The following is an 18,356-nucleotide window of genomic DNA, read 5'->3' on the forward strand; positions in this document are numbered from 1 at the left end:
GATGCTTTAAGCTGCTAGATGACACTTCTTTCGCACCTGAGGGTGAAAGCAGCCATTGCAAACTTGTCCAGTGACGTCTGCTGTGCCGGCCACCACTCAGGCCGTGACTCATATATTCATGAAACCATAGTGGCCTCGGACGATGCAGAGAGCGCGTTCATGGCAAGCCTTGAGCTCATCTGTCCTGGTGTTCACGAATTGAATCATTGTGTGAATTTTGAGGTCATGTGCTGATGACTAAATTTAGTCACCAGGGCTGACCTTCCCATTTTATGAGCATGCAGTGCACTTGAGAGAGAAGTTTGGCGAGTTATTCCTCAGTCTTCTGACGTTACTTTTCTGTAAAGTGTCATTTAGTTTTTGTCATAGTGTGACACGGTTTCTAAGGGAGAATTTTTGTGGTTTGTGTGGTGTATGTTTGGAACGGTCAGTAGGATAGGTCTGTTCAGATTACTAGCAAAAGTGTGTGATATATATCGCTGACAACCTCGACACTTCACTTGTTAGTTTAGTGCCAAATGCCATTGTGTTATGTTATGTTATGTTATGTTTGGCATCATTTCAGTACTCGATGATTATAGTATTGCTCCTGCCCTTCTGGGGGACGAAATCATGAAGAAATCTTGTGGTGCATTGAGTTTTTACTCCACAGGCTGCTTTCATTTTTTTATGATGGCGTACATACCGTATTCACTCGTGTATTTTGTGCTCCCTGCTGCTCCTGACCACCCGTATGCACCTGGGTGTGCGCGCAAGGCAAGCTTGGGAAGATTCGCGCAGCTGCGTCACCGTGTGCATCTACGAAAGGTGTGAACGGTGAGGGGACAAATTGCGGGCTATTTACCTGACCCGCTTGCACTAGCGGTTGCTTTCCCAGAAGAACTGTTCCAAGAGCAAACTTCTAGTAATTGCCGGTGTGCACTGGAATCTGAAACTGCCGAACCACGTGAGAGGGCGCCAGTTTATTGCCTTTTATTTTCATCGGCCTCTGACTGCTTGCTTTGCAATTGTATTGTTGCACGTTAATTGCTTTGAGCTATGCACGTGCTGTCATATAATCCCACAGGGAACTATGTAGCATTGGGCAGCGCGGGAGCAGGTATGCTGGCCAGCAAAGGGTGCGAATTGGGGAGTGTTCGTACAGGCAGCAACATGCGGTACATATTTCACGTTATGGCCTTTGTAGAGTCTTGGTACGCGTTTGAGAATCTCCAGCTAATTTGCACGCCCCCTTTTTGAAGCCCTAATTTTAAGAAAAAAAAAAAGGGCAAATTACGCAAGTAAATTTGGTATTTGCTCCCTTAGGACACTAATCTCTATCTAGTTAGCCTTGGCTTTACCTTTTAAGGGGAGACGTCGGTCTTAAAATGAAAACTTTTATCATTAGAGATATTGTAATGAAATTAAGTGTGTATATGTAGTTCTTCCTGTTTTCAAAAATATTATTGGTCTCAGAGTTTCCATATTATGGAAAAATAACTGAAGCCCCCCCCAAAGGCGTCTTCTCCCCAGAACCTGGGGAAACTGCACTTTACTACAGACAGTTTGTTCCCTTCGCATTCTGTGATGCGTGCAAAGGACCGCTCCAGTCCTTTGCACCATCCGAACACGCTGACACCATGGGTACTGGCGTCGTCAAGCAGCACAGCAGGTTTCCATAATGCAGTATGAAGTGCAGCAATGGCAAGCAATGTGACTGGCAGCAATCTGAGAAATTTTCAGCACTGATGATTCACAGTTGTCAAGCAGTGAAAGCTCAAGACGCTGCCCTCTCATGATTACACCGGGTGAGAGTCAATCCATGCAGTGTACTAGCATGTACTGTGTTTACTCATGTGTAAGTTTACCTGTTTTTCAGAATCGCACTCTCCAAATTGGGGGCATGTGAATCGCAGCAAGGTGCAAACCCGGCTACGAGTGCAGAAAGCGAAGGCAAAGATGGTGCCAAAGATGCTGTTTTCAAAAGTGCTGCCTTCTGGGCCGCCTTCAAATAAGGTAGTTGCTGCCATTGCTGCCGCACAAAGGTTTCATGCACAGCTTCTTTGTCAAGAAGCTGCACAGAAGATTCCCAAATAAGGCCGGCACGAAGATAAGCATGGTGCCCCATCACAAAATCTAAGCATTGACCTTGCCCCCTCCTCTTAAAGATTAAAATACTCCCAGTTGCTCAACTTTGTGGTGAGTCATGTCACCCGAACATCAGTGACCATTCACAGCAGCATTAACCCAACTTTAGTGACGCACACAGACGTATAATAAAATTGCATGACAGCATTTAAGTTAAAAGTTGCCGATAAGTCGATGAAGTGCTCCACATATTGGGGCGAACGCTAAGAGCGTCTTTTTGCATGCACTTTTAAAAATGGCAAGCTTTCCTCATAACTATGGAGGATTACCACCATGAACATGCAACATCGGCGATGCTGACGAGATGTGGAGAGTGTCAGCTGAACTTTAATCGGGCAAAAAGAAAACATTTAAGCCTAGTGTATTCTATAGTGCATTCCTTGGGACAAAGTGTCAAATTTTGGTGATGAGTTTCTCACGGCACTGCCGCAACTTCGATATGCAGTGTTCCAGCAACCTTAGTTGAATTTTTGCAGTTCGAAGCGTCCGTTGATCAACCTATAAGACATCTTTTATTTTTTTTCTCCAGTTCCGTGAAGTTAGAGAGAGGGTCGACCTATGTGGCAGTTTTATGAAGTTGGGGGGTTGACCTATACTGCGTGTTGACCAATATACGAGTAAATACGATTGCTTTTTAAGGGTTGAATGAAGCTGGTTCACTAGCTACCACAAAATTTGTCTACTCGCTCACAGTTCTGTCATGTGTAGGAGCTACACGAGGTGGTGGCGAAGTACTACAGCAGAGTGCCCAACTCCTATTTTGGAGGCCTTTCTAGTTTCGTTGCACCATGATTAGCATAACCTCACTATTCCTTATTGCTGTTCGCTGGGATCAGGCAGCACTTCGGGCCTGGTTGTTGAATTCTATTGACACTGGGTTTTATTTTTCTTTAACTGGTGGAGAAATGCACCAGCACAGAAATTTGAAGCGTGGGCCTTCTGCCCACTGTGCCCATGGTTACAGTCCCTCAGTAGTATATATCATTTTAGAGATAGCATGTTTGCCCTTGTCACAAGCCCATGTTTCGGTTATGTGTACAGGGCCACACCTGGTGATTGGGGGCCCCGTGCCCTCATCGGCGACCACGGTGGTGCACCCACCACAGTCCCTACAGCAGCAACAGCAGCAGCAACAGTCACAGCTGTCACAGCAGCAACAGCAGCAGCAGCAGCCAACGGCAGCACACATTGGAGCCCTGTCACTGGGCGCCTCCCCAGCGGCCCTAGGAGTCCCGACTACCCTGGGCCCGCCCTCCTCCCTCAGTGTGGCCAGTCCTCTGGGGTCCACATCAGTGCCGTCAGCTATGGCAGCATCTATTGGTGAGAGATTCTGGAGTGGCTTTGCACACATGTTTGTGATGCAGTGCACACTTTCCTTCTTGCATGATGACCTGTCACCACTGGTTTCTGCAGCTGTGGGCAGAAATCCATTGCAGCATGCTCCTTCCTGGCAAGGACTGCTGCTGATTCTCTCAATGTTATTTTGATTCCCGGTCTCGGCAATCAGGCTAGTGTGGTTTGCTGGTTGAACGCTTTTAAAATCCACAACCAGTTGCCATGAACTAAGAATTCCTGCCTAAACATACTGCCACTATGCCGTACTGCTTTCACTTGTTTTATGGTAGGTGCAGAAATTTGCATGCAAATGTTAGCCTTGCTTTCAGAGGTAATCCCTTTGTGTTGGGCTGCCGCATTAGATCATTTGTTTCCAGAGGTGGCAGTGGAGGATGGTCAGGTTTGCCAGGTGGGTAGTATCGCTGGTCATCTTGAAAGGACCGGTCGTGCATGATGTTCTTCACCACTCTCTCTGCAGCTATTCCAAGGACCTTGTTAATGCATTTTGTACACAAGCACATTGTTGCATCAGTGCAAACAATGACAGAGAAAAAGCAAGACAACACAGCCCTGTCTTTTCTCTGTTCATTGTCTTTTGCACTGTTGCAATAATGTTAAATTGCAACCAACTCGCCCAACTTTCTGTCCTTCAGAAGGACTGCGGCATCTTCCAGATTTAATGACAGCTATGCTTTTTATCTGAATTATACTGTGGTACGTTGCATTATACTGCGGTATGTTGAAAACTAGTTGGTATGGGATTTCAATGGAGGGTTTAATGCCTGGCTAAGTGTCTGCGACTGTACCCGGTGCTATGTGCGGCACTGCGACGTTCACTTTTTGGAAGAAGATTGCACTTGACTTCGCTTGCGATACTTGCGCAGCAGAAGGTACTTTCACTTGTGTATCTTTTGAGCTTATAAATGATGCATTTCGGCGGATGTAGCTTTGTCATCTTACCAGTAGGGTGCCACTCTATGTAAAGTAGCAATGCTATGGCAGGGTGCCGCTGACTGCTGTGATACCTATCAAATGATGCGGTTATGAATTGCAGGGTGCTTAGTTACATATTACAGCACTGTACCGTGTTCTTCTTAACACAGCAAGGCTAATTATTTTCTGCCGAAGATACCGTTGCCATCTTTGGCGGTGTACATGCCCAAAATCAAAAAGCGAATGTTTTGTGCAGAATGAGCAATTTATTCATATATAGTATGAAGAGACCAGAAAGAAGCGCCAACGTAGTAGCTTTTAACGATTCAAAATTTTGTCTCCACTGGCTGGGCATTTTGCACCCAAAGTCGCAAAGCTGCGGTTCCCATGCAGTCCAGGAGTGCGCAACAGTTGTAATTTTGCAGGCTTTGTTCAAACCGGAATGTACACTTTGTACACCGTCTGAAAAAAAAAAAAGAAAAGAAAGGAAGCCACTAACTCATTCGTGGGGGATGGTGTATCTCCACTTTTCTTGCATTTAGCGTGAGATGGGAAACAGAAAAGGAACACTTCTTTGTCACTGCTCCAGTAGCCGGAGCAGCTGTCCGTCGCACAACAAAAAGGTGAAGGCACCATTCAAAGACAGTGGTCACTTGTTCATAAAAACACACATATTCACACACTTCTACACAACGTCTGATAAAATGCCAGAACAAGAAAGCAACACACAGCCTCCTGCTCCGCCGCTAGCCAAAACTTGATCCTTGGTTGATGCCAACCCCGCCGTGCAGATGCTTTAGGCAGCGCAGCAAGCTCTGCCATAGAGTTGCAGATCAGTTTCATGACCCTAAAGCAGTACCGAAGGACTCTGGCTATGTGTACGCACCAATAAGGCACGTTATGTTACGTTCGGTGCTGTTATGGCTGGCTGTGTTGTGACACTTGTGCCACCACCTTTCCACCTGCCCCTCTTACACAAAATGCTCTGCTTCCACAGTGGGTAGGGAGAGCAGGGAAGCTGGGATTCTGAACATCACCGACTTGAATAAGAAGCAGGAGGAAAGCCTCAGTCAGGTGATCATTGTTTTGACAAGGAGATTTCCTTCATTTTATTGAAATGTTTGGCACTGCACTGTGGCTTCCAAACTGCTTGCCACAGTAGGCAGAACAGAAAACATGCATTTATGGAGCAAACATGCCGCCTAGTCGGGACATCTTCCTTGTGTTGAAGTTAAGGATGGTTGGGCCATATTACACTCATTTTTAACACCTCCCAATATGGGTTTGCGTCCAGCTTTCCATATTTGTGTGGGTCCACACAGAGTGAGGGGAAAAGAGATACAAGTCAGTAATGAGAACAAGCTGAATAAATAGCTAGAACTGTGACTGATGCCGATACAGCTCTCCTGATGAGATATGGCATTTCAGCTAGTAAAAGTCTTACTCCAGGCATTGTCACAAGAGTCTAGGGATGTTCTGCATTGGCTTAAGGTTGACTGCACTGCAGTGGCCAAGCAATGGCTGCCCCAGTCAGAAGATAATCGGATTGGCTGGAGGTGGCCTTTCTCATCACTGGCACTTGTCTGCGATGAAACGGGGAGCTGCTGTTGGATTCGTCCTGTGACGTGTACCCACCTGACTGGGCCAAAGAGGCAGTGGGGTGTGAGCTGCTCGAAGCACTGGCGCTCAAGTTTTTATACCCTCTCTTCCTCGGCCATCTCTCTTCCCCTTGCTCTTGCCATGCAGCTGCAGCGTCCATTGCATCTGACATACAGCTGGTCACATAGGCAAGATTCCAATGTACCGTCCGACATGCAGCTGGTCATGTAGACTATGAGTAGATGCGACTTGGCTTGCTGCCCTGTTTTACGCTGCTTCTGCTCTGGGCATGTTCCATCTGTCTCACATTCCAAGTTTTTTAGTGTAACTGTGTTGTCCTCTTTCAACAGGGATGGATGGTAACTTTTCATTCACTGATGGACCAGAAAAAATTATTACAGCACCCTACCCTTACACTAGAGGGCCTCACTACTGAAAGCACAGCATATTAGCCAGTTATTGCTCGATATACTCTCATAGATGACTGCTGGGGGAGACTGCAATGACACAGTGGGCGTATGAAGTAAAACAACGATGTGGAAATACCAAAGGTAGGCTCTAGCACAGGAAAAAAATGTCGGGGTTTTATACTACTTGATGAAATAACAGGCCAGGCAGTGCACTAACATTTTAAAAAGTATAAAACCTTACCATAATACATGCGCCCATTAAAGCTTTAACTACCCCATCGATGTTGTCATTTCTCATACTTGGGTTCGTTGGAGTGCCCCTTTGCCCTCTTCATTTTGGGACTAATCATAATGTAGTTGCCCCTAGCAGGCTGTTTCACTATACAACCAGGCAATATTGGCTCTATTTAGACATTCTTGAGGGCCTGTGTGTCTACACATCCTTCTTTGCATGTATGTCAGGCAGGAAGGGGGACAGAAGCCAAGGCAGGGTGGTTCCTTGAATACCTTTGGGGTTCCCCAAACTAAAAGCATAGAGAACTTTTCATTTATAGTTTCGCTTTTCACAGGAAGTAAGCTTTGTTCTCTGAGTCATCTCCCCAGGTGTTGGTGTCGCCCCACTCTCGCTGTTTAGCAGGTGCGGCAGCTGTGGTTGGCCAGTCTGCTGGTGCGACAACCCTTGGGACGGCCCAGGCTGCTGCCGCTGCTGCTCCTGCTCCCTCGCTGAGCGGCGCCCAGCCCCTGGGGGCTGTTTCCCTGGGCACAGCTGCACCACTGGGCTCGGCCCTGGGTTCCGGTCCCATGGCCGCAGCTGCGCGCACACCCCTCATGGTGGCCGTGGACTCGTCAGGCAGCCGACAGCCGCAGCTGCAGCCGCAGCAGCAGCAGCAACAGGCACCACAGCTAGTCCCTCACAGTGCACTTCATGCACAGCCTACAGCTTTTGCTCCTGCAGGTACGATCCCGGGGTGCACAAGAAAAAGTTTCTAATGAATTGCAAGGATTGAGGAGGGTGAAGCAGCGAGGAATATCACATCTTATTATGGAGCGCATATGGCAGGTTCTCTCAGATCATGAATGGCAGTTTACCAATATCCCTCAAGAGAAAATATGCAACAGCTGTATCTTACCAATACTCGCCTGCGGGGCAGAAACGTGGAGGCTAACGAAAAGGGTTCAGCTTAAGTTAAGGACAGCCCAGCGAGCTATGGAAAGCAAAATGATAGGTGTAACGTTAAGAGACCAGAAGTGGGCTGATTGGTGAGGGAACAAACACATATTAATGATATCCTAGTCGAAATCAAAAGAAAAAAATGGGCTTGGGCAGGGCATGTAATGCGTACGCAAGATAGCTGCTGGTTCTTAATGGTAACAGAGTAGATTCCACAAAAAGGCAAGCATAGCAGGTGGCGGCAGAAAGTTAGGTGGGCAGATGAGATCAATAACTTTGTGGGGATACAGTCGCCGCAACTGGCAAAGGGCAGGGTTAATTGGAGAGACATGGGAGAGGCCTTTGCCCTGCAGCAGGCGTAGTCAGGCTGATGATGATGACTGAACGAGGGCACCAGAGATTCATTGAGCTAGAGGGAGATGTTTGCCCTTCCCACACATTTTCCAAGCTGCTAAGCTTTCAGTGGAGGTAGCTTACAGGGCAGCTAGTACTGGAATTACAGAAAATACAAAGTGGTTGCAAGGGGCGCACACTGTGGTGTGCTAGCACGAACTTGCTTGTTGGTTCATTGCATAGTTCATGGTGCGACCTGTGGGCCTTGCAGGCCGCTGGTTGATGGCCCTTTTTCTCTCTTTTCACAGGCCCCGTATTCTGAGATGTCTGAATTTTGTTAAGGATGGATGAGGGCCTTAAAACTAATCTTTTTATTTATGATTGGAGTCTGATAAAACTGTGCACACAAATGTATTTTTCTCTATAGATTTCAAATGTGTAATCGTATTTGAGCTGCTAGTCTTAGATCAAAAGTTATCTGACAAAGTCTGGAGCGTAATTAGGTTATGCAGCATTAATGAATTTTCTTATTGCATTTTGCTGCTTCTAATTACATAATTTAATAGGCAGAGAATTCCTACACCCGGTGACATTCTTAGTTATACTCTAAGGACATGCCTTTCTGAAAAATTATGTGAAGTATGTGAAGGCACTCTTTCTGTCTCTCTCTAGCCGCCGCGGTGGCTGAGTGGTTACGGCGCTCGGCTGCCGGCCCGAAAGACGCGGGTTCGATCCCGGCCGCGGCGGTCGAATTTCTATGGAGGCGAAATCCTAGAGGCCCGCTTTGGGACGTTAAACTCCCATAAACCATAAACCAATCTTTCTGTCTCCGTGTCTTCCTGTATTCGTTCCCTTGTGCCGTTCAACTTTATGATGAGCCAACTAGCCCAACAGCAAGTACTTCTATAAAAGGTGCCATTATTTGACACTGCAGCTCGTCAACCTAATTGCAAATTATTTATATAGGGCCTGTATGAAAAAAGAAAGAATGTCACAGTCTTCCTCAGTTTTCACAGAAGATAATGATACAAAAGTTGTTTCTATGAAACAAAAAGAAGTTATCAAAAAAGCTATGTAAGGCTGAGGAAATTAACCAAAAATAAGAAACTGAGAAAACTGCATTTGAAATTTGACCTATAAGATGAACAGTTGGAAGCCTCACTGTGATATTTCCCACTAAAAATGACATGCTGTTTCCATTTTCAAAACTGTCTTTGGATTCTGATTATCTCAACTGAAACTGAAGATATCATAGGCTACCTGAGGCCAAGATAATGTATGCCATTAGGAATTCAGCAAAATTTGTGGGCTTCAAATTTAGCCAAGGTGATTGCAATACTTCATTAGTACAGTTTTAACTGGCTATAGTGAAATCGAAAGAATGCTGCGATTTTTCGTTACATTCAGGCATTTGTTGCTTGCAGCTTTCACGTGAACACTTGAAATTGCAATGCACAACAGAAACCAAAATAAGCTATAAATGTAGGTGAAATCACCTTGGAAATGTTAACAGTAAATCCCCATTACTCGAAGTCAGAAACGTAGAGACTGTTTCGCAATAGCACGACTGTGACAGCAGCCACCACCACCTTGCAAGATGCCGCTGCAAGTGGGGTGGGGAGAGTGGGGGAGTCTGATGCAACACGGCCAGGCTAGAGGAGAGGGGTGCAAGCACTCACGCCGCCACCAGTAGACCGGCCGTGGAGGCACCTGCTTCTTCTCGCATGTTGCCACTGCTGGTCTGCCCGGCACTGTTGGAGCAGGAAACTGACTATTTATGTTGTGCGCCGGCGCTCTCCGCGCGTCCCTTCTCCTGATGCATGAGAGCTGTCAGCGACGAGTGCACACTGCTCGACCCTTGTCTTTTTGGAGGTGGAAACGTAGCCGGGGAAGCGAGCTTTTGAACGGCACCAAAATGACCGTGTTCGGACAAGTAGGAGCGGAGCAAGCGACACGAAGTTTGGCTTCGTCTCGCCATTCTCAATCTGTGTATAGTCACGCGAGCACATAAAACTTAGATTTTTTTTCTATTTCTAAATGGAGTAGGACTTCGATATTTTAAACACAAAATGGTGAATCCATAAACATGCCAAAAATATGATTTTTATGAAACCAACTTTTTGCGATTTTTTTTTTTTCACATTTTAAGACCCGCGTTCTCGCTTAAGAAAGCCTTTCAGTATAAGTTCTGACAAACATACAGTGCCTATTAGAGCATTATGCCACTTAAGAAACTTTGAAGTTTGACCAACATTTGAATTATGTGAGTGTGTATTATCGCCGATTTACTGTAGCTGTTTAGTGTTCTTTTCCAGCACTGTATTGCACATGTCCAATCAGGAATGGCAAGATGCCTGTACCATGAGTCTACCTGATTTCAGAGTTTTTGTTCTGTGACTCTGTGTCAATTCACTGGTGTTCATTTGCAGCGATGACAGTCCATGGTGCCTCGGGCAATGATAGCACAGGCTCTTCTCAGCCTTCCGCAATGCCTTCACAGCCGTACAGCTGCGTGACTCCCGCGAACCTGCTGTCACCTACGCATAGCTCAACGCCACCAAACCACAACACTTCTCCACGACCTAGCATCTTGAGAAAGCGGACATTTGAAAGGTTAGCCATCTTCCTGCTTTTTTGTGTAAATAGTTTGGAATATTTATGTGCACGTTTACTCAAGTGTCTAAGGCCAGTGTTCAAAGGAGGCAAATGCCATCAGTTGGGAGAATTTTAGAATGGTATGAATTGGTGTACAAATTATTAGGGGTATACAGATGTTCAAATACTGCGCCGGCTAACATAATTCTAGCCATGGTCCTCGTGCGAAATTCCGCAAATGGGCTTTGCCACATGTTATTAGTGAACAAGAACATTGTATGGTTTTTCATTTCGACTTGTCGTGCACTTCAGCCGTATGCGCAGGTCCATGAACGACCTTGAGCCGCCGTTGCCTAGCAACGCCGTAGCCGCGCTCCAACAGATGGCGCCGCCGTCGACACCGCTACCGTTGCCGCTCGCTCCACCAGATGTGCTCCGCTGGGGTTAAATATTTGCACACCTCTATAAATTATATATCCAGTTTGCAAAGGTTTAAAGCTTTACATTTATCTTAACCTTTATGTGTGAGCCAAGTAAAAGGTAAAAATCGTGAAAATGTGATGCTTTATTTAATGCCAGCCACACATCCAGCTGAAGTTATAACTGCCTCTTGAGGCCCATAAATATGAAAATTTTGACTAAAATTGCTTTTGTACTGCGCCATTTCTGTCTAAAATAAAATGGAAGCAAGCAAGAAAATTTGTTAAAAAAGTTTCAATTTCAAACATTTCAGTTTGTTGGTTATTTGCCAAAAAATATTGTCTCTGACGGCTGACTTCATTTGGAAGATACATGGAGGGGCTTCAGGTAAGCCTTAACCAAAGAGCTTCATAATATGTAAGCTGATAGCAAAACTAATGCCTTTGCCAACTGTCTCGAGTTTGCAGGAAGGTTCAGGTTTGTTTGGGCAGTGTGGCTCATATCATCCTATGTGCGTCAAATCTTTGGATCAGGGAGGGATTGAGTATAGCAACTCTTATCCTTACCCCTGAGAAGCTTTGATGGAGTGCCAGGGGTGCTTCAGGAGCATTACTGCAGGTCTGTGTTTCTGGTTTTGTGCTTTCTTTAGTGCCCACTTGAGTGTGAAAAAGAACCTGATGGCATCACTTCCTGGATCGGAGCCTGCCAGTCCTCGTTCTGAACCTCCTGCATCACTCTCGACAACCTCCTCGCCAAAACCTGCAAGGTACATGCCCCATCACTGAGCTTGGAGCTGTGTCCACTGCCATTCATCTTTGGTAACCTTCGTGCATGCCAGGCTACATCGCCAAGCTATAAATGTGCTCAGCAATTTGTCTATTTTTTTTAAGAACGAAAGAAAACGTCATTTGTTATTTCTAAAAGAAGCAGAAAGAACATAGCTAAAGGGTCGTTACTTCACAGAATGGCATTTTTTTTTTGCATGTTGTGTCCTTTGCAAATTCCTCGTGGCTCCTGGTCCAGCGGACCAACTTTGAAGTTTAGAATGGCAGCAGTGAGTTGAGCCGTGCGGTTCTCTCCTTAGGTTTAGCTTTATTTCCACTTGTGGCATGCTTTAAGCTGTCCAAGAATGTCAGGTGCTACAGGTTTTGCCTTTTACAGATGCTTTACAAAGCTGGTGCTTTGGACTTGTACCATTGTTGCGTCTTAAATTTCTCTGGTCTCTGTGTAGCAAATCTAGCTTTCTAGATGCACTTTGCAGAAAAATCAGGCATGCAGGCCAGAGCTATGAGAACATGAACCGATAATGACTAAGCCATTGAGCCCCCTTATTGAAACTGGCAGATGCATGTCAATTCCTTTGTCGTTTTAATGTGAATAGAGTTAAGGAGCTCGTGTCTCGGAAAATCCGATGGCGTCAGTGCCGGTGTCGGCGTCGCCAGCTTCGTTGACCGTGAGTGAAAAATCCAGGAAACTCCGCAGAGAAACAACTGAGGAGGCAGGTAGGCCACCTAGGTCACGTGACATTGCGGCGTCATCACAACCTGCCCACCGGATTGTGAGCAAACTGCCCACAGTGGCAGGTGGCATTTGATTTAATGATTGGTTTCTTGGGAAGAGCAACCAGGATCGCACAAGGGCCACTGGTGGTAGCAGCTGCCATCCCAGGGTAGGGCCTTAAAGGGGTTCTGAAAGGGGCTCTAATAAAGTTTCAGAATGGCTGGGATGTTAAAACATGCCTCTTCGCGAATATTGTCTAGCAAGAAATTTTCTAATGCGCTTGCTAGAAGCTGAGTTATCTGTAGTCAAAGTTTGAATTTCAGCGTCTTCGCGCTTTTCCCTCTCCTCTCGTCACTTTTTGCACGCTGGAAGGTCGGCGCTCCTCCGCTGGCTCCTTCTCCGCGAGCGGAGCTTCCTGACTTGCTGGAGCTACGCGGATAATTGGCCGCGGCCTTGGTAGCCGCCTGACATCTGAAAGAATCTAACCAATAGCCACCTCTCAACATGTATACGTAGATGCGAGCAACGGAGGAGGGTGCGAGCATGAAAAAGTCGCCGGGAAGGGCTCGCCAACTTCTGCGCCTGATTGTGGGTCCTCTGCTGCGTGTAGACGTGTACTATTTGGCTCAGGCTTTCATGACAACACAATGCAGTGATTAAGCGAGTTGATGTGCTTTCCTCAGAAGGTGTTCCAGAGTCCCTTTAACCGCTGCACGACTCCACCAAGAGTGGTGTGAGGACTTCCAGAGATCTATGAATGTCAAGTAGAGAATGACCAGTTTTTCATATATGGACATTAACCCATTACGCTATCACGTCATACCCTTAATGTGGAGCTTAAATGTTTCTTTCAATATTTTTTTTGTTGTTGTTCCTCTCAGTTAAGTATAGCGCCCATTAGGCATTGTTAGCCCGAGGACTTCATGCGCCAATTTTGAGACCTTCCGCATCTCATGCGGGGGCACTGCACCATCTACCTTGTAGTCAAAGAAGTATAGTTTTACTTTTGGTATAGTTTCTTTTTTCCATGTAGTGGAGATTTTTGGCCAGGTCCCGAAGACGCGGGATTGTGAAAGTTGCTCGCCAGAATGCCCGCCTCCGTAAGCGGGGCACCCACTTCGAAATGTATTAAATCTTGTGATCCTGCTGCATCTGCGGTTGCTTTTTTCAGCAACCCAAGCAGCACTGAGTTTGCGGATGCTGACTTTTCATCAGAATTCAGTTTAGAGAGCGACGATGACGGGAACCAGCCTGGGACATCGGCGGCTGCACCTTCGTTCGTTTTGTTTTCTTAGTAAACCCTTTTTTGCTTGCCTCTGCAGTCATTTCAGGTGTTTATTTGTGTTCCGAATGTCATTTTTCTCATTGCCAGGATGTCCACATCATTTGGCAGGACTCTTTGCTGCCTGCACAGCAGAGGGTGGTTTTCTGTCTGAGAGGAGAACCAGGCATCCTTTTTGTCATGGTGCTCTGCAGTGGTCCTCATCGATTGCTTCGGGTGGTTGATGTTTTCTACCTGTTTTTCACAGTAGATGTCATCACCAATAGCTGTGAGATTACCACAAAAATGTGCCTGGTTGATTATATTTGAAAGACCGAGCTACGGTGAAGCCGACAGGTCCTGGAAAGAAGTCAACCCAGCTGAAATGATGACTTTCATTGGCCTTCTCCGGTGCATAGGCATTGTGGAGCTGCCGTGGCTACATCTGTACTTATGTCGAGCCTGTTTTCAGGCTGAAGATAATGTCCAGAAAATGTGTCTGTGTTCTGCTGGGCATGCTGCATGTGTCTGATCAGGATACTCCAACCCAAGGGCACGGATCAAAATTGGCAAAGTTTCCTGGTTGCTAGAGCATGTAAACGAACATTCAGTGAATTTTTTCCAGCCACACCAGGAACTTTTCGTTAATGAAAGAATGGTGAAATCAAAAGGGCAGTCTGGTATTCGGCAATGCATCCGGATAAGGTTGCCAAATGGGGTTTCAAATTGTGGGTTCTCGCACACCCGCGAACGGGTTATACAATTCAGAGCATTGTGTGCACAAGCAAACATAAAAAGTCTAGTGCAAAAAGCTTAGCTTGCAATGCAGTTATTTGCCTATGGAACAACTCTCTGGACCATGGCACACGCACATCTACACACACACAGGGTGCTTCACGTAACTTGAAGAATGGATTAAAAAAAAGTGGCGCACAGGAGCTGGGTGAAACAAACAACATATTGTTTCTTGTTGTATGGCACTTCTCACAGTATTTTTAAAATTCTGAATACAGTAGAATCTCGTTACAACAAACTTCACGGGACCGCCGAATTTAAATCGTTATTTTGAAATATCGTAGTACTGAAAAACCATTATTTTCATGTCAGTAATGCATCACAAGAACTAAAATTACGTACCTTTGCAGCAGATTTACGTGTTGGTAAGTAAATAATAAACGATAACGCTGGGCACAGTTTAACTACAGTTTATTGCTTGAAGAACTCTGTTATCTTCTTCTGGCGAGTAGACGACAAGCGCTGTAGGACGAACGCCTCCACATCCCCTCGACCTTCCTGTGCACGTCATTGGGGACATCTTTGCAGTGCGCGAGGAATGATCGGGTCTTCTCTAGAAAGAATGGACATCCGAGCCGGAAACAATCTCTTCCTCTTCGTGCACTGATCCAGTGTCGGCATCGTCTTCGTCGCTGCTACATTCTTCTTGCTCACGCACTTGATTCACGATGTCTTCGGTGGTGAGCTCTGCGGATGTAGCCGCCGCGCTGTCGCTATCCACATAATTCGAAAGTCGCTGTCCACGGTAGTTGCCCAGCCGCAGACGTTTTCTTGAGGGAGCCAGCTGCGACTCTCGATGTAGTTTTATGATCTTGTCCCGATCTTTGAGCATCATTGCCATTGTTGACGGTGTAATGTCAAGCTCCCTGCACAAGTCTGCTTGCTTTTTTCCAGCAGCTGCGACAGAATGTCCGCTTATTCTTTAAGCGAAAACTGGCGTCGCTTCTTTTTAACGTGGGGGCCAGGAGAACTCATTGTCAGCAAAGCTAATGCACAACACAATCACAGCGCTGATAACTTTGCAGATCCTAATGTTCGCTGTCGATGTGGTGACACTGCACTGAATAGGCTTAAGACTACTGCGCAGTATGTGACCACACGCTGGATGGATGAATGGCCTTACCCTTTGTATCGGGCGGCAGCTTGCGCCGCCTAGCCTATATTCATTCAACGCGACACTCGCGTGATGGCGATACCGCTGGGGCTGTATCCGTTGCAACGAGTTCCCCAGCGCATAGCTGATGCTTCAGATGATGATGACAGGCGTCAGCGTCAGGGATTTGGTACGGAACTTCGACGGAACTTCGTAATAACGAAGCATCTTGCGACGAATGCGAGATTAAATTACATACGTTATTCTGAAATATTCGGTAATTTGAAATTCGTAGTACTGAAAGTTTTTTGCATTGAAAGTATAGTCATTTTGGCAGGGATTTAAAAAAAATTCGTAAATCTGAAAATTTCGTTAATCTGATGTTCGTAGTAACGAGATTTTACTGTAATTAATAAACTAGGTAAGATTATTTATGCAGAATTTTAAATATTCACTTTAGGGACACGTCCGTTTTGTTAGACTGTAGAATGAGTTAACAAAAAACCGATTCAGTTTTTTCTAGCAATGTAACTTCTATGTGGTCCTTTTTCCGGCATTTATAGAAAGACCGCAAAATATGAAAAAAAAAAAAACGTGATTGCGCTCATGTACTACCATATTCCAGTGCTCCCAACCGTATTTTGAACGAAGCATGCATGCTGAACATGCCCAAGTATGCAGCCGCCGCTTAGTTCGACGACCTGTGAAATGATAGAAATAAACAAACTGAGGCTACCTTGATATACGCGACTACACTTCTTTTCCTTCTCTTTTTGATTTGCCAGTGCGATCTCTCAATTAAAACCCCGTCTGATTTGGCTGTCAGTGGCCTGCCTATCAAGATCACGCCGCACGCTCTCCATGCTCAAGAAGAATGTGCTGACGCACTTTCAAAGCTGTGCTGAGAGCGGCATCGGCCCCTCACTTTGAGATCGTTAGCGTGCACGCTTCGCTCATTCAGAACGCGCTTGGAAGCGCTAAAATACGGTAACGGAAGAGTTCAACCAAGTGTGTTTTTTTTTTTCATATTTCGCGGGATTTCTTTAAATGCTGGAAAAAAGGACCATGTAGAAGATAACGATGCTACAAAAAACTCGATCGATTCTTTCGTAACCCCCTCTAGGGGGTTACGCTTAAGGGTCACGTGCTGCACATTAAGTTGTAATGTACATTAAACATTTTGCTTAATTAATCTTAACTAATTAACTAATTAAGCAGAATTTTAAAAATACCCTGAGGAGTGCCACACAGGAGGCAACAATACGCCATCGGTTTCACCTAGCTACAGTGGCCATCTTTTTTAAATCCTTGGTTCAAGTTACGTGAAACACCCTGTATATATGTGGATAAGTTCTGCACATCCACTTCGCTACTATGGCACTTGCTCGAACACATGACGTTGGCTTCCATTAGGTCAAGGAAAGAACACTGCTGATTTCCAAAAGCCCTGAAAGGCACGAAATGTGAAAGGAAGGCTAAATGAAGACATGTGCTCTGCCTCCACAAAAATGGTATACTCTACTACAGTGGAAGGACTGATGTGTCGTGCACGTGGTCTTCACTGCTGACACATCAAACAACCACACGCTCGCAAAGCAAAGGGAAAAGAAAGACTGCAAATGGGAAGAAGTTTTGATCTGGAAACAACTCTGGCATGCTTGGCGTTGACAAGTCGAACCAGCTCCTTGGTTCATATGATGTTCTTTGAAAGTGTGTCCGGTTGTGGAAGACTGTTTTTCCACAATATTGACATTGCTTGTGTCAGTGACCGCATCATTTTTGAGGAACACAGAAAACTGGATCCCAAGATAGCAGAGCTGAAAAGAAATGCTCGCTATGATCAGCTGGCATTCCGGACTGAACTAATGAGCAACTTCTTGGGCTTGAAGATGCACAACAAGTTCAGACTCCTCCGCCAGTTGAGCTATTCATCACCAGCCAGCAAAAATGGATGCACACCGAAACTGCAAAAGATGCTACCAAGAAAGCAAGACCCAGCATAAAACATGTCTACTGCAAGACTTGCAACTTCCCTCTGTGCCTCATGTCCAGGAACTGCTTTGCCTCGGGGCATGTCGCATCTATAGGAATGAAATGCGGATGAAATGGAAAGGTGCAATATAATAAGGACGAAAACACACCATAGAAAGAACAAGCACCAAAGTCTTGCTGGAACTATGGGGCTTCCAGCTATTTTTTTTTGTACGACAAGTACTATTAAAGATGTAACTTTGATTTGTTCACAAATACTGGCTGTTGGATGCTACAGCATTTTGTATATTTTGCGATTTTTTTAGCATTTTCTTCTCTTCAGGTACAACTGTATCTTTACACTTGTGCCTGAACTTGTACACTTGGAAAGTTTTTTTCCAAAATCTTGTTTTTGGCAATTGCCACGGTGGCTCGGTGGTTATGGCATTTGTCTGCTGACCCAAAAAATGCGGGTTCGATCCCGGCAGTGGCAGTCGAATTTCGATGGGGCGAAAATCTAGAGGACAATGTACAGTGCGATGTCAGTGCACATTAAAGAACCCCAGGTGGTCGAAATTTCCGGAGCTTTTCACTACGACATGTCTTATAGCCTGAATCGCTCTGAGACGTTAAACTCCCATAAACTGAACTAACTTGTTTTGGTGATTAAAATTTTATGTTGCAAAACGGAATTCCTTGTTAGAACTTCTATGCCTCAAAAGTGCATTCATTTAGCTTTCGTTTTGTGTATTGGATACAATTTTGACTCAAAATGTTCTTACACAATAAGAAAAAGCTCTGAAACCTGCAGAA

The 18,356-nt window shown here is 45.5% G+C and overlaps 1 protein-coding gene across 21 annotated transcripts in view; it reads left to right on the top strand.

Moving 5' to 3' along the window:
- The window catches only part of Sap130 (Sin3A-associated protein 130), a 71,352-nt gene that overhangs the window by 34,824 nt on the left and 18,172 nt on the right, over positions 1-18,356 (top strand). For 7 of the 21 annotated variants that reach the window (XM_077659278.1, XM_077659286.1, XM_077659289.1 and 4 more), the window contains 5 exons: positions 757-816; positions 3,169-3,447; positions 7,039-7,359; positions 10,338-10,521; positions 11,573-11,689. In XM_077659278.1, coding sequence (XP_077515404.1) covers positions 757-816; positions 3,169-3,447; positions 7,039-7,359; positions 10,338-10,521; positions 11,573-11,689 — 961 coding nt within the window. The remainder of the gene's footprint in view (positions 1-756; positions 817-3,168; positions 3,448-7,038; positions 7,360-10,337; positions 10,522-11,572; positions 11,690-18,356) is intronic. The other 14 variants (XM_077659285.1, XM_077659283.1, XM_077659291.1 and 11 more) reach the window with 3 other exon arrangements.

The sequence above is a fragment of the Amblyomma americanum genome, chromosome 3, assembly GCF_052857255.1.
Source record: "Amblyomma americanum isolate KBUSLIRL-KWMA chromosome 3, ASM5285725v1, whole genome shotgun sequence".
Taxonomy (NCBI): Eukaryota; Metazoa; Arthropoda; class Arachnida; order Ixodida; family Ixodidae; genus Amblyomma; species Amblyomma americanum.